The 14,393-nt window shown below is 44.6% G+C and overlaps 1 protein-coding gene across 2 annotated transcripts in view; it reads left to right on the top strand.

Moving 5' to 3' along the window:
* The window catches only part of cdh4 (cadherin 4, type 1, R-cadherin (retinal)), a 207,621-nt gene that overhangs the window by 73,133 nt on the left and 120,095 nt on the right, over positions 1–14,393 (top strand). For both annotated transcript variants that reach the window (XM_030092691.1, XM_030092690.1), the window contains exon 3: positions 10,445–10,468. In XM_030092691.1, the coding sequence (XP_029948551.1) occupies positions 10,445–10,468 (24 nt within the window). The remainder of the gene's footprint in view (positions 1–10,444; positions 10,469–14,393) is intronic.

Below are 14,393 nucleotides of genomic sequence, written 5' to 3'. Positions count from 1 at the left end.
AAGGCAGTCTCCAATTTAAACCCTTTAGAAAGAGAAAGAAAAGACATCAGATCTCAATATAAAGCCTTTGAGCGCCTTTGTACAGCTCCCAATGCGATCGGTCCACTTGACGGCAGACTGTCCTCGCGTCAGGACGCTATTACAGCTGGTATCAAGATTATGAAGTGTGTTTGTCCGGCCGTCCGCACACACTCACCTGCTCCCACTGCTCATGGCGGCGCTTCACGTTAAACCGCGACTTGCACGTGACGGTATCACGGAATCTGAGGAAGCGGCGTCTGCATGTCGACGCGCGTCTCATAATGTATTGCACGCCCCTGCTAGCAGACGCATAATAAAGCTTTAACAGACCCAGGAGACATTGTTAAAATAGCTCGGCAGGTTAGGTAAGACTAGCGGTGAAGTATTCCCGCGAGGAGATCATCAAACAGACACCTAAGGGATTGATGGCAGCCTTTAACCGTCTCCTAATAGTCACATGTTGGACAGATATGACTGCGAGGATGAGTCCCAGGTGGATGTGAAACGCTTCAGAGTACCCGGTTAGCTGGTGGTTGTCAATAGATGCCAGGGGGATTACGAGAGCTGCGCTTGTTGCTTGGTGAGCAGACTGCAGTGCTCTTTGTCAGCCTGATGGTTAAATGGGGTTGCAGGGAGATGAGGGGTGGTGGTGGGGAGCAGACAGGAAATGGAAAACGACCGCTCGGCTGCGGCAGAGGTGTAATTTCTCCTATTTTCTCACCATGTCCCTCATCAGCAGCTAACACCCATTTTCCCTCGTTCCTCTTTGTCTCAAGCGTAGCTCCAATATGCAAGGGACGAGTCGAGCTGAGTGAAAGAAGATAAACAAAAATAATAAACTGAAGCAGAGGGAAGTTTTGAAAGCCTTTCTCCGGTGTTCATCTGCCTCTCGCCCTCATCCTCTCGCTCCCAGACTGCGGAGCTACAGGGTGTAACTAAGCACCTTCTGTCCTCCCCACAGTCTACCCCTCTCTTGATCTCCCCAGGCCCTTCGCCATCCTTCACCAGTCCTAATGACAGACATTTATTTAATTCAGGCTGCTCGGAAACGAGATTAGTTTCGATAGAGGAGGACGTGGGGGATACAGAGTGGAGCTGGAAGAAATGAGGGGGCAGAGAATGGAGGAGCGTGTGTGTCTTAACCCGTCGCTTCCCACCTGCCTGCTTCTCCGGCTCCGAGCGCAAGTTATTTTAGAAGATGTTTGGAGCCATTACAGTCAATTGCCTGTCATTCTGTCACTGGCTCCATTATGGCTTACTGCAGCAGGGCCAAATGAGCCAGCAGGAAGGCGATGACAGAGATGATGCTGATGAAGATGATGATAGTAATGGTGATGGTGATGATGACGACGTCGACAGGCTGTTGATGCCATCGGTTTTGTAATGTGATAGCATCCACAAAGTGTGGCTGATTGCTTCTTCAACGCCGCCTCTTACTTTATTATATTTGCTGAAGCTCAGCCAGTGGGGCTCGTGAACTCCACCAAAGAGCAGCTTCAGACTCGGCACGCCAGCGGAAGCATTGAGTCAGCAATGCATGTGTTAGTGTGTAGTGTGTGTGTGTCTTGTGCAGTCTCTTGCCCTCCAGCTCTGACACAGTGCACAGAGAGCGAACTGCGACAGCAGACCTTGGTTCAGACATATGCTTGATGTACCACTACAGAGGCGTGCGCACATTCACACAACTGACTGTTCTTGCGTTTACTCCAAACTGCCAGCTTGAATGCACACAGGCTAGCGAATGTGTACCATCAGTCAAATGCAAATTGCATGAGGTAAAGCACACATACGTTTTCTCTGTGGGAATGGAAGGCGTTTGCCAAAGAGCACTTGGCTGCAGAAAGTCCCCGAAGCACATGTCAACTCCTCCCTGCATCCCACTTTAGGGGTTTTTACATTTTAACTAAACATCTGGCTGTGTCAGCACAGCTCCATCACAGCAGGAACTCTCCCTCATCTACCTCCTTTTTTTTTTTTCTGCTTTTTGCCTCAGCTTGTGAGAGAGCTGCATTTAAAACAAACAAAACGAAAACCCTTCTGTTAGACATTGTGATTTGTGTTGGTTTTGTATTTATGAGTGAGTATTGCACGCCCACACTCATGGATGAAATCATTGGGGTAGAAGGTGAATCTCTTCGATTGGCTGATCTCATGCAGTTTGGGGTCAGAAATAACGCCAGCACAGACTCCAAATGTCCCCCACACATAAGATGTTTACATGCTGAAATGAAACCACCCACCGGGCTACAACAATTAATCGGCCGCTACCTACAGTGCATTAACATTAAGGTTGAGTCACCCCATTAAATGCGTTTATCCTCCGGGGGGAAAGTGGTTTATTGAGAGACGAGAGAACGAACAAACAGCTCTGTTACAAAGCAGATCCATTTGATATTAAGGGTTTAACAGCATGGAGCATGCATTAATGTAAGCGTACTGCACAGCGTGACTGAGATGACTCCCGGGGTCGGTCAGGGCGACTGTTGCATCGTGACCCGACCTCGAAGCCAATTGACAAAAACACACAGTGTTTCAAAAGAATTGGACGAAAAGCATTTTTGTCCTCCTTACATTGTTTGATATTTGAAGAACAATTGAAATGAGAACTCTTTTTCAGCTTGTTAAAATTCCAACTGTTGGCTTCATTTAGTGTTTGAGTTACTATTTTTTCTGTTTGTCAACACAAAAGCTGATATAATTGACAATTTTTGAGAGAAAACAGAAAACAAACAACACCCAGCACCAATCACTTTGAGTAATCCCTTAGCTGTTCCACTCTGGGATTGACTACAGCGATCGTTCACGGCCGAGAGCCTCATGGGAACATATGATTGAAACAATCTTCCTGGGTTTTGCTCCTGGATGGATACATATATACAGCATGCCATTCCTCTTCATGGCCCAGTTTCATCTGTTTTCTCTCTCTGCTACTAATGTTAAAGGGAAGGTATGCCTTATGCTCACAAGTTGAAAATATTCTAGTCCCAATAATTTCACCAGTAAATTTATGACAGCGTAGTTGAGATCTCAAAGGCAAACCATGAAAAACTTTAGGCTCCCTCTACACACAGTTTGAAGTGAAAATGTGTCATTTTTTTGCATTTTCCTTTCAGAAAAGATTCATGTTTGCATGGCAACGTTTTTGAACATTTGTAGCATGTGATTTTACTTTATTTAATACTAATTCAGCTGCTCAAATCACAAGACATTAACATTTATACAGTGCTTACATTCAGGCTGTAACTTTTGCACTGGTTATATTTGGCTTTAGATTTTCTATATTTTCCAGTCGTCTGAACCTAAAGACAGGATCATCGGGCCACACGTTGCTCTCAGTCTGAATAGGTAACCCAGTTTTACTCTCACATTCAGCTCATGAACTGAAAAACTGATTGATTGGCTTCAGACAGACACTCGTTTAGAAGAGATCAAAGACTCTCTCTCTGTCTCTCTCTGGAGCTTTTTCTTGTAGACAAGATGGCAGATCTGATTTGTGCGGACATTAATTGTGAGCGTTTTCCGAACCACGCCGCTAAATGTGATTCCAGTCTTGTAATCGCGCTCAGACTCGGCAGTTGTCTGTAACCGAGGCGGAGAGGTCAAAGCACATAAAAATCACAAAGTTCTGTTCACGTTATCGTCAAAGCATCCCCGGTGGAGTTTTGCAGCTTCGAGTGCAACGCACGTAACCAGTGCTTATCTCCGAAGAAAAGGGGGCCTTTAGTGATTACAGTGCATTGGCAGTTGGGTGTGTGAAACAGCAGTCTCCTGAAGTGCCCCATTACCTCTGATTTAAAGTGTGTACAGAGCAACAGGCCAAGCAATACAGTCCCTCCTCTGACGATACCAATAGTATTCTGCTCACGGATAAGAGGTCTGCAGAGAGAGAGAGAGAGGGAACGAGAGAGGCAGATTATGGGAGAGAAAATGGGACTTATTCACAAGCAGAATCGCATTTTCTACCATTAATAACATTTAGGTATTTATCCTTTTTTCTACCTGCATTTGGACAGTGGTTTCATAAAAATCTTCATGTTAGGAGATGTGCATTAGCGAGGGTACACTGAAAAGCTTTCTGCTTAAGCTACATGCATGATTTTATTTTTTTTTATTTTTTTCATGCACAGTCTGTTCCTGGCAGCAAAATCTCTTTTCTTTTTTTTTTTCTTTTTTTTTGAAACAATGCTCTTTGCGCTTGAAATTTCACCAATCAGACATAGCCTATGATCTGGAAGTGTGCCAGAGGTACTTTTATTTCATTTTACATAAGCACAGAGAGAAAGAGAGAGTGAGAGTTGTATATCTCCCAGAGTGCTTCGCTGTTGTTAATAATCATCCCGTATTCTACAGCAGAACACACTCACTTTATTGCCAGCCTGCCAAATACCGTAAGAGTAAAATACACACGGTCTCCAAAGCTCCAAAAGCATTTCCCTGTTTGAATCCCAAACAAAAGCTCTCTAGCAGTCTGTTAATGTGTGGATCCGGTCTAAACTCGCCGTGCGGCTTCTGGCTGGCCCAGCGGGAGCTCCTCCCGCACTCATGGCTCAACAGGTTTGTTTGTGCATCTTAAACCTTCAAAGATAAACTTCCTGTCATTTTTCAGATTGCTTAGCATTCATTATGTCCACATGTAATGATTCACTCAATGCACACAAACTGAGAACCTCTCAGCCGTTGTCTGGTTGTTTGAAGCGTCTCAGAAAACGGTGGCGTTGCGGATTGAGTTTAATTTTCAGATGGCATGCAAAGATCTGTGGCACAGTGGGTCTTTTTTCAGGTTTTCAGCACTGGGTGGGGCATTTTTCACACTTTACACGCCATGGTTACTTTATCTGGTGCCGTTGTCTGACATTGCTCTTTTGTTGTTCCAGGTTTAATTTCTAATTCAATGGTTCCTGATATGAAAAAATATGAGAAGGATTCAGGATTTTATTTCGCTCTGATCAGCATGTGGCCCCCATTCAGTACAATACATACTCTGTCTAACCAACACTATTTTAGCATCGTGCGAGACAAAATACATGGAATAAATGTATTTTAGTCTTGTTTAAGTAAATCAGGGCTGCCAAGTGTTATGCATCAAGAATAAAACCTACAGAAATAATGCTGAGCTTCTCACACCACACATGTTTTCTGGCTGTAAGTTTTGGATGAATGAATCTACAGATGTTCTTAGTCACTTTTGGTTTCTCAGACAATTAGCATTACCATTTGGGCTTATTTAAAGTCCCTATGTACAGCCTGATTTTGTTAGTTATGCCACCCTTTTGCTTTATATTACTTTTACTCTCTATTGTTTTGAGGGTTTTTTTGGTTTCTCCTCTCAAAACTGCAGTGAAATAATCCAGCTCAACACCACAACCACTAAGATAGACATAAATACCTTGTAACATAAGTGAACCTGACACTTTTGTAAAGGCAGAATTTATGGCAGAGCTTTACTGCCTTGTACATGTCTACCAAATGAAGGATCTGGTCAGTATCTGCAGTGCATTCATTGAACTGTCATCTGTGTTTTTCAATTCAATTCAACCCCAATTTCAGGGGTTGATGGCTGAATTGTGTGCTTGAGGCAGTAAACGTTAAAAAAAAAAAAAAAAAAAACCTTCTTCCAGTTCGTGTTAGTCCACAGTGGAGCCTCTTTAACCAGTGGCCATGCGATGTGTTGCACTGAGGGCAGAATATACGATTGCACTCTCCACAAGGGCCCTATTACCACGAAATGTTAATGCTCCATGTCGCACTGCTTCCCATTCAGTCACTTCAGTACAATAATTAATCAAAATAAACATACAGCGCTTGACAATAAGGCTTTTATATTCAGCACTAATCAGACAACTCATTAGGCAGTAATGAGCCGACTCTGCCTGCTCTTGTCGTGTTTAGGGGAACTTTGGTGCATGGGGAGACGGGCTGGTGCGCGTGTGCCACACAGGCGCGCGCACACACACACACACGCGCCAGGCAGCACTCCTGTAGTCCCACTCCAATTACGGCAGCATCTCACCCGGGAAGAAGCCCACTTACCCGGCATTCACTTTATGAATAATTGATTGTTTGCGCCAGTGTTATATTTGTAAATACACGTTTGCTCTCTGATTAATAGTTTTCTAGACATACTCATTTGTTCAATTTGATTAGACTCTTAAATGTATTATTTATTAGCTGAAAATGCTCTCCGGTTATTAGTCCTCGCAAGGGCAACAAGAAGATTTGGCATGAGGACATATCTGCATGTAGACACGCTCTCATCAATCTACTGTGTGTGTGTCTGTGTGTGTGTACACACACGATCATATGTTGCGTGATATAAATGATATTAAATGGTATATCATCTTCATTTTCAAGATGAGCCTAAAGACAAATTCATTATTATTATTGGATTATGTTTAACTTTTTGAAATGTGTTTATTCAGACATGCATCTTTGCAATAAATTCACGGGGCGACCACCCAGACTTGGTGTCTAGACACTATTATGTCTTTGAATTCTTTATATGTCTATACACACGTTTATTTATGTTCAGCCTTTGTTGAATCCTGTTTGCTGTGCACGTATACATTTTTTTTTTTTTTTTTTATTGTGTGTGAGGTCCCGATATGTTTTCTTCATATCGTTGATGAAGGAAATGAAAGAGTGTGACCTTTTGCTTGAGTTTGTAATATGTGGGAGTCTGCATCAGCACTGGCTTTAAATACTTTTCTCACAGCAGCATACGGTTTCCCAGAAAAGCACGTCGACCCTGTTGGATGAATTTAAAAGAGAAACGAAGGAGCGAATGCCAGACACAGGGGCATGAAGTGTTGGTAAGAACCTGACTCTGTGTTTAGGAGATAGTCTTTGATATTACCTTAAATTAGAATGTCGCTAGAGGAGCGCTGTGGTGTAAAACATTATACATCGAACGCTCTCCAGTTAAACCATCCACAGTGGAAGGTTTTCATTTTCCTTTTTGCCTCCACACATTATGTTTCAGAGTTTTGTCCATCTGTCCCCTTCGTGCTTGTGCAGTATCTCCAGACACTTTGAGCGATTTCCATCAAACTTGCAACACATGTTCACTCTCTCAACTTGTATCATGACAAAAGGTCAAGGTGTCATCACAGTTCTTCATTATGCCTCAAAATCAATACCTCAAAAAATGGTCTAAGGGACATTCTTCAGCTTTGATTCCAATGCTTGTGTAGACTAAACCGGCCCATTTCAGACACAGGAACAGTGCAGCTGATGTGACACAAATCTGCCCTCAGATGTGATCGTATGTGGTTGAGATGGTCTGTGTTTCGGTGTTGAACAGGGATTTGACCTGTCTGCCCCGCCGTCTGCCCGTCGTCAGCTGGCTTTAGGTAACGTGGGTGCATGAGCTGAATTAAGACATTGCTGAATAATCAGGAGACGGCAGCTTTGATTTGACCTCTATCGCTCTCGACAGATATTAACCTTATATTAACAGAAATTAACTGTCAGGCCGTCACTGGCTGGGTAAGTGTACAGTTGTGAGGTGTTGCTTCTGCTTTTCTTTCCCCCCATCTTCAGTGAGTAGACAACCTCTGTTTCCAAAGTGTAAAATAAAAATAAAACATTTCAGGCTGTGGAAATGACTCCCAAGTGTCATGTTCAGTTGAGCACAGAGGTCTGTAGTAAAATCGATGTTTCCACCGTTGCGTATCATTATATGGGACAAATGAGATTCCTAAAGATGTTTCTGTGAGTCTGTTAAAAACAATTCCAGCTTCTGGAGAACCCGGTTTAAACCTTCTAATTAGACTGTTGACATAAGTGTCGCTGAGTTTCAGGAAACTGCTTCCAGGCGTGATGCTGATTGGCTCACACCTTTACCTGTTCCCTGTGGCGGGTGGAATTCAATTAGCAGAATGACACATTTGTTGTGATAATGAAAAAAAAAAAAAAAAACGCTGTTACTGCATGTGTACGTTGGTTTCTAGAGGTTGGGTTCTGCTCTGATAATTAGCTAAACATGCACAAGCTCAAACCCAGCAGTGTGAGTGAGATGTCTGCTGCTATTGCTGCGGTGCTGTGCTCATGGCGAACCAGACCAGTGGTTCTACGGCGCCGTTTGTTGCTGGTATTTTCTGTAAAACTTCTGAATTCTCCAGAATTTTACAAGTTAACAAAACACTGGCAAGCAAATATCAGTTGATCGGCTGTACTTTTAACTCTCCAGCCTGAAAAAGACACACGTTGACTAAAACTCCCCACGATCTGTGTGTGTGTGTTTGTGTGTGTGTGTGTGTGCCGGAGCTGCTGTTACAGTTTGTTCACCGCCGTTGAGGTAAACCTGTTGCAAAGGGTTTGAGGGCAAACGCACAGCAAGTCGGTGCTCTGTGGGCGGGGGGGGGGGGGTTTCCACAAAGCCGACAGACACGTGGGATCTCCGAGGTGTCCGTGTGTATTTGTCACTCCGTGTGTGTGTGTGTGTGTGTTGCTGTGCTACTTGGGAGCGTCGGCAGGCCGAGTGAGGAGGGAAGGAAAAGCAGCACTGCTCTGCACCATATGCCAAATATGAGCCTCCCTGCCAATTTGTGGGGGATACTGGCAAGTGCTAGCAAGGCTGAATTCTTGACAGAGGGAGATGAATAATTGAACATGTGCGAAGCGAAGTTGTGTTGGGATGGAGTGGGGTGCCCGTATACACGGAGAAGAGGAATGGAGACAGTCGGCCTGTCTATAAGCAAAACCCTCATTTAGATAGTGATGTTTTGTTTTTTGTAAACAACTCAAAAAGTTGCAGAGGCTTTAAGATGAGCTTAGATGGATTTATGGCGAGACAAGAGCTGGGAGGAAGGCATTTCTCATCGGCATACACCGGTTTTGATCAGAGCGGCTGCGAGCAAACAGGCCGAGAACCGCCATTGATCGTGCGAGTCTGCATGGCAGCAACACAGCAAAGTGAGAATATAAAAATACATCCGGGAAAATGAGAAATCTGTGTAACTTAATCAGTTTAGTGGAGACATCTATTCAATCGGGGTTTGGATTTTTTCCTCACATTTGAATAATTTAGCAGCAGACATTGCAGCCCAGATCTGCCTCTAGTAAGTACAACAGGAGACCAAAACTTGGCTCTTCCACCTTTTAACCCAAGTTTCTTCTTATTTTTTCGGCTCGATATGCTGCCAGTAACAATACGCTGTGCAACTGTCTTTAAAGGTCGTCTTGCTGCAGGAAGGGCAGATGTCTTTACCAGCTGTCTCAACCATAATGCTTCAGCGTGCGATTTACATGTGTTCCATTTTCCTAAATGCCACAATTAAGCGCAGAAATGTAAGAGTGATATTTATTTTACAGGTTAAAGAAGCTATTCTGCATCACTCTTAGGGGGTCTTTGTTATACGTGCCAAGTTTCATGGTAATACGCCCAATAGTTGCTGAGACATTTAAATGAAAGCTGCAAATGTCAACCTGCTGGAGCTGGCGGCGGGAAAGTCTGGGTTCACTGAAGTCAGTGGGATTCATCTATTTTAGTCTGAACAAAGGCAGCAGTGTGGCCCAAAACTGGGACGATTAGATTCCTCTCAGCACTTCTTGTTTAAGTGACTAATATGCAACATTACCGTTACATTCTTTAAAGCAAACTATTCCTGAGAGAGAGGAGGAGGGGCCCCCGAGCCCCTTTCATTTCATATTTTTAATCACGGAGTTTATCATTAAGTAGATTGTAATGCATCCCTGAGTGTAGCAACCAAGAGTGGCTCAATGGGAGGTTTTTTTATGATTTAGTCAGCTTTAAGGCTCTCTAGATTTAAGAAAAAAAAAAAAAAAAAAAAGGGAGAAAGGAAGCAATAAATGCAAAATCGAGCCACGAAAATTGCTTCTGATCAAATCTTACTTAGCAGCTCTGCTAGAGGACGTGAGAAGGGCAGGCAACCAGGAGAAAGATGCCGAGATCCTCCACTTCCCCCCCTCGCTGTAACCACCCTCAGTAATGCACACAGGAGTTCCCTGTACGCTACCGCCATGCGATCCTCCTCTGTTTCATTGAGGGAGCACCAAAGCAATATAGACATCACAACAAGGTTTTGAAGATAATGATGAATCCCTCTGCTTGAGGCAATGACAAAAAGTATAAGGGAGAAAACAAACTGTATTCTGGTTAAATGGTGCTGCCTGGATAATGGACAGAGACAAATGTGAGCGACTATGCAGTTGTGACAGCAAATTTTCTCCAATAGCAGCCCCGCGTTCTGTGTGTGTCACTGTCTGGCTATTGCATGTGACTTTCCATTAATCCTCAGGAATTGATATGTTTTGTTCCTTTGTTTAACGCCGACTGCAACACTGCATTCGCACTTTTTTGCTGAAACCTATTATGTTCTAATCATCGTCTTTCCTGTCGTCTCACCTTGCCCTTTTCTCCCCCTCCCCTCCCCCTCCCTCCCTTTTTCTCTTTTGGTGACAGATACCACCCTGTCCAGCCAGCGGGGTAAGTACCACAGCTCTCTAAACACACACACACACACACACACACACACACACACACAGCGGTTCTTCCTGCGTCGGTGCGGCGGCCGCCTCGCTGCGGCTCTCAGATGTTCGTCTCTGTCGGGGAGTGTCGTGTCCACAAACATCATTTGCATCACCAGGAAACTATTTTCCTCTCCATCACATTCCATGTCACCGCAAACGTCGAAATGAGGAGAGAAACATCAAGCGAAGGCAATTATGAGAGCAGCAACCGCGGACCCATGTGGCCAATCACAAACTGAATTTAGCGCATTTTCTCGGCACGCACTTCGCCTCGACCTACTTAGTCAATTTACCCCCTTTTGACTCCAGTAGAATTCAATAAGGAGTGCGTTTTCCTACTCTGCCGCTTTCCTGGTTTAGTGGAACACATCCCCATGTCGTATAAATAGAGAGTAGATGGATTCCCCCCGCTGTGGCAGTATCTCATTTTATTTAGAACTTGACTCGTCTGTTGTACTGTTATTAATGATTTCCTGTGCTGGGAGGAACACTTTAATCCCCTCATCAAACATGTTGACAGAGAGAGTCCATCTGCAGCACTGGCTTTGTTTGTGTCTTCATTTTGTGTGAGTGTGTGTCTGTGTGTGTGTGTGCGCGTTTATTTGAGTGCTTTGTCCAGATATCTAGTTACTGGCAGCGAGCGTGCACCTCTGTGTCAGTTCCTCTCTTTCCTCCCTTTTCTTTTATGAAATTGCTTTATATAGATGTTGAGATGTTGGGCGTTTAGTGTCAGGGCAGAAGAAGTGATCTCTCCTGAACTTGCTCTCCGCCCGATGAAGGATGGCGCTTTGGGGTGAAACTGTCGAGCCACGTCGGCGCGGCGGCATCACAGGGTGTAGACAAAACGCCACATGCTGTGTGTCTGGGCTTTGAAGCCTGAAAGTGGCAGGAGGGATAGAGGAGTGTAAAGTTGTGGTTGGGATCAAGCACTCGAGGTTTATTTGCGTGTGCCTGGTTAACCTCCATTTGCTGGTGGAAGAGACGGTGATGGTGCAGCACAAAGACACTTGTGTGATCAATTTTTCATTGCCAAGCTGCCGTCTGCGACAGTGTGACGCTTCTTCCAATCCAGTTAGGATCCGAACAAAAGAGGCACAGTCTGAGGCTGCACAATAGGCAAAGATTTGTATTCATTTAGAGTGTTATCCTTGATTTTGACCTCATATCTGCCGTTCTCGAACGCCCCGCCGCTCTCACATTAAACCAGACGCACGACTTCTCCTCTTCTCACACACCTACTTTTCTTTTCTGTGCTGCTGAGCAGTCCCATGATATGAATGATGGTCCACAGTAAAAGGCAAAAAAGGAAGAGGGGCGTGATGGATGGATTAAAAAGGGGATGAGAGAGTGAGGGGCACGGTAAGGGCAAAGCCTCTGTGTCCTTGGTCCCTTTAATGCGACTCCAGCAGGCTCCTTGTCTTTAGCACACGGATCTCACACAGTTCATGTTCGGTGTTTGCATGTTTTTGGAATGAAATCAACACGGAATACCTGCAGTACAAAGCCGTACAGTACAGAAACTCTTCTCCTTGCTCCATCCTGCGCTTAACAAGCTCTCCGTGCTCTCACAGCGGTGACGGGCTGTGTTTGGAGTTTTTCTGATATGCCTCCTCCACGTGAAGTGGCTGCCGGTGCATCCTCTCCCGGCTTAATTGGCTGTACCTGAGGCAGGAGGGCAAGGTGTAATTGCGATAAGAGAAAGCGCTGCGCTTGGCTGGTTTTAGTGCCCTTATCTATAATCTCCAGATTGATTATGGTTTTTCTGCCAGCCGTGCAAATTGCTCAAGCCCATCAGCTGCACTGGAAACCGTCTTAACTCTGTCTTGGCTGAAGTACAGTGCACATGTATCAGGATATACACTGACCACCAGTTTCCAGCTTCTCACTGAAGGATTTTCTTTCTTCTTTGCTTAAAAGCTAAAGGATACAGTTTAGCTTTTTTTAAACACCATGTAAAGCAGTGTGTAAATAGCAACAAATGCAAATATCTCCGATGTTGAATAGCAGGTTTATAAAAGTTTGGATAAAATGAAGGGAAAAAAAGTGGTGACAGTAAAGAAAACAATCCTTCCCAGGACATTGTAAGAAAATGCAGATGTGTTGGTGTTAAGTTGTTAGCAATGAGAGCCACGCATTTCCTTTTACATAACAGCCAGTTTTCCTGTTTTCACACTTTAGGTCTGTGTAGCAGAAGATGTTGATTAATGGATGCTGGAGGTGCCAGTAGTCAACTGTTCGGCAGACAGACCAGCGACTTCCCCTCAAGTTTCGTTTAATCAGCTCCTCCCGACACCTCTGCTTCACATCCTCTCAAATTGAGACGAGAGCACTTAGTGATCGTCACCGACGCATTTCTTCAGCGAGTGGCATCGTGCAAAAACAGACGGATGGATGACACGGAGGCGTGAAGCAGGAGAGCGGAGTGTGCAGTATACAGGTGTGAGTAAACACCTGCAGACACACACATCCACAAGCACAAGACGAGGGACAGTGGAGAACAGGCGGCTGAACTGAAAGAGAATGGAAAGAGTCGCAGGTTTCAGAAAGCCGAAGGAAGCAGTGGAATGATAAAACAAGCCCAGCCAGGTGAAGCATACTCGACAGGAACACGAGGGACCCTGGAGCCAGGTGGTCCACAATAATCCAAAGCCTAACTTTTGCATTTGCTGGTAGTTTTGGAAAGTTCTGCTTGTATTTGCACAGCTGCAAATTCATTTTTAAGAATAACGAACCATAAAAGCAGTCTTACAACGTAAAACGCTTCTGATTCATTAGTTTGACTCCATCTTGGGAAATGAATAAAAGAAATATCCTCCAAATGTTGAACATCAGTTTTCATTACAGACCGAGTCCCAGAAGGTCCACATTCACTACATCTGTATTAGACATGCCTTTATTCAGCTCTGATCTTTTTTTTTTCTCTCTGTTTTTGCTGGTTTGGAGTTGTGGTTTGGGCTGAAGGAGCACTTAATGGAATGTGAAATGTCTCCAGAGCTCAAGTAACAACAGAAGCTAATGTCTCAAAGCTCTCTTTAAACAACACAAACAGTGGAGAACCCTGACAGTGTGAACAGAGGAAGACGGGGGAGCGAAACATCCCTGGTTTCCTCTCATGTGTCAGAAAGGCCATTTTTGTCAGCCTAATTGCAGTGAAGCTTTTCTTGTAGCTTTAGTGAAACTGTGTAATTGCTTGCTGGAATAGATCGGACTGCACCGTCGGCTGCACTCTGTAGAGTTGTGTGTGTGTGTGTGTGTTTTTTTTTCACCCCTGCGTGTCAGAACTTAGCGGACGTCGCTCTTTGGTGCTGTTTCAGCCTTCCAGCTGCAGAGGACTGTGCTCGGTAGGGCGGATTCCGGGCTCTGCGGCGTTGACAGGCCAGTGTGAAATATTGCATTTGGCGATTTCAGCTGATCTGCCTGGATGCAACTTGTCACGCCGTTTCACCGCTCTCCTCACGGGCGTTAAATGGAAAACGCGTTTATTTGCAACGCCGCGCACTCGACATTCGCAAGCTTTTCATGGGACAAAAAGGTTAATGACAGGAAAATCTGTCTTTAATATCGGCCGCTTTAAGCGCAGGAGCCAGCAGGAAGCAGGACTGAATGCGATTCGTGATCATTCGCGAGTATTTTCTCTGAAACGTAGCGAAGCGTGCAGCCCCTTCTGCTTCTCTTCCCCCCTCAGTACCAATTAAAGCTGTTTTTCTGCAGCAGACCTTGAGCTGATGAAGACAGCCACTAAGAGCTCTTGAAGTAAAGTCACACAGGGCCTGTATGGCAGATGGTTTGTGCAAGAGTATGTGCGAAGAGAGAAAGCAGCAAAGAAGGAAACAAACAAGCATAAAAATGGCAGCCTGTCTCCAGTGAGAAGCTCCTATTTT

Source organism: Salarias fasciatus, chromosome 5 (assembly GCF_902148845.1).
Source record: "Salarias fasciatus chromosome 5, fSalaFa1.1, whole genome shotgun sequence".
Taxonomy (NCBI): Eukaryota; Metazoa; Chordata; class Actinopteri; order Blenniiformes; family Blenniidae; genus Salarias; species Salarias fasciatus.
This window is presented reverse-complemented; position numbering and strand designations above follow the sequence as displayed.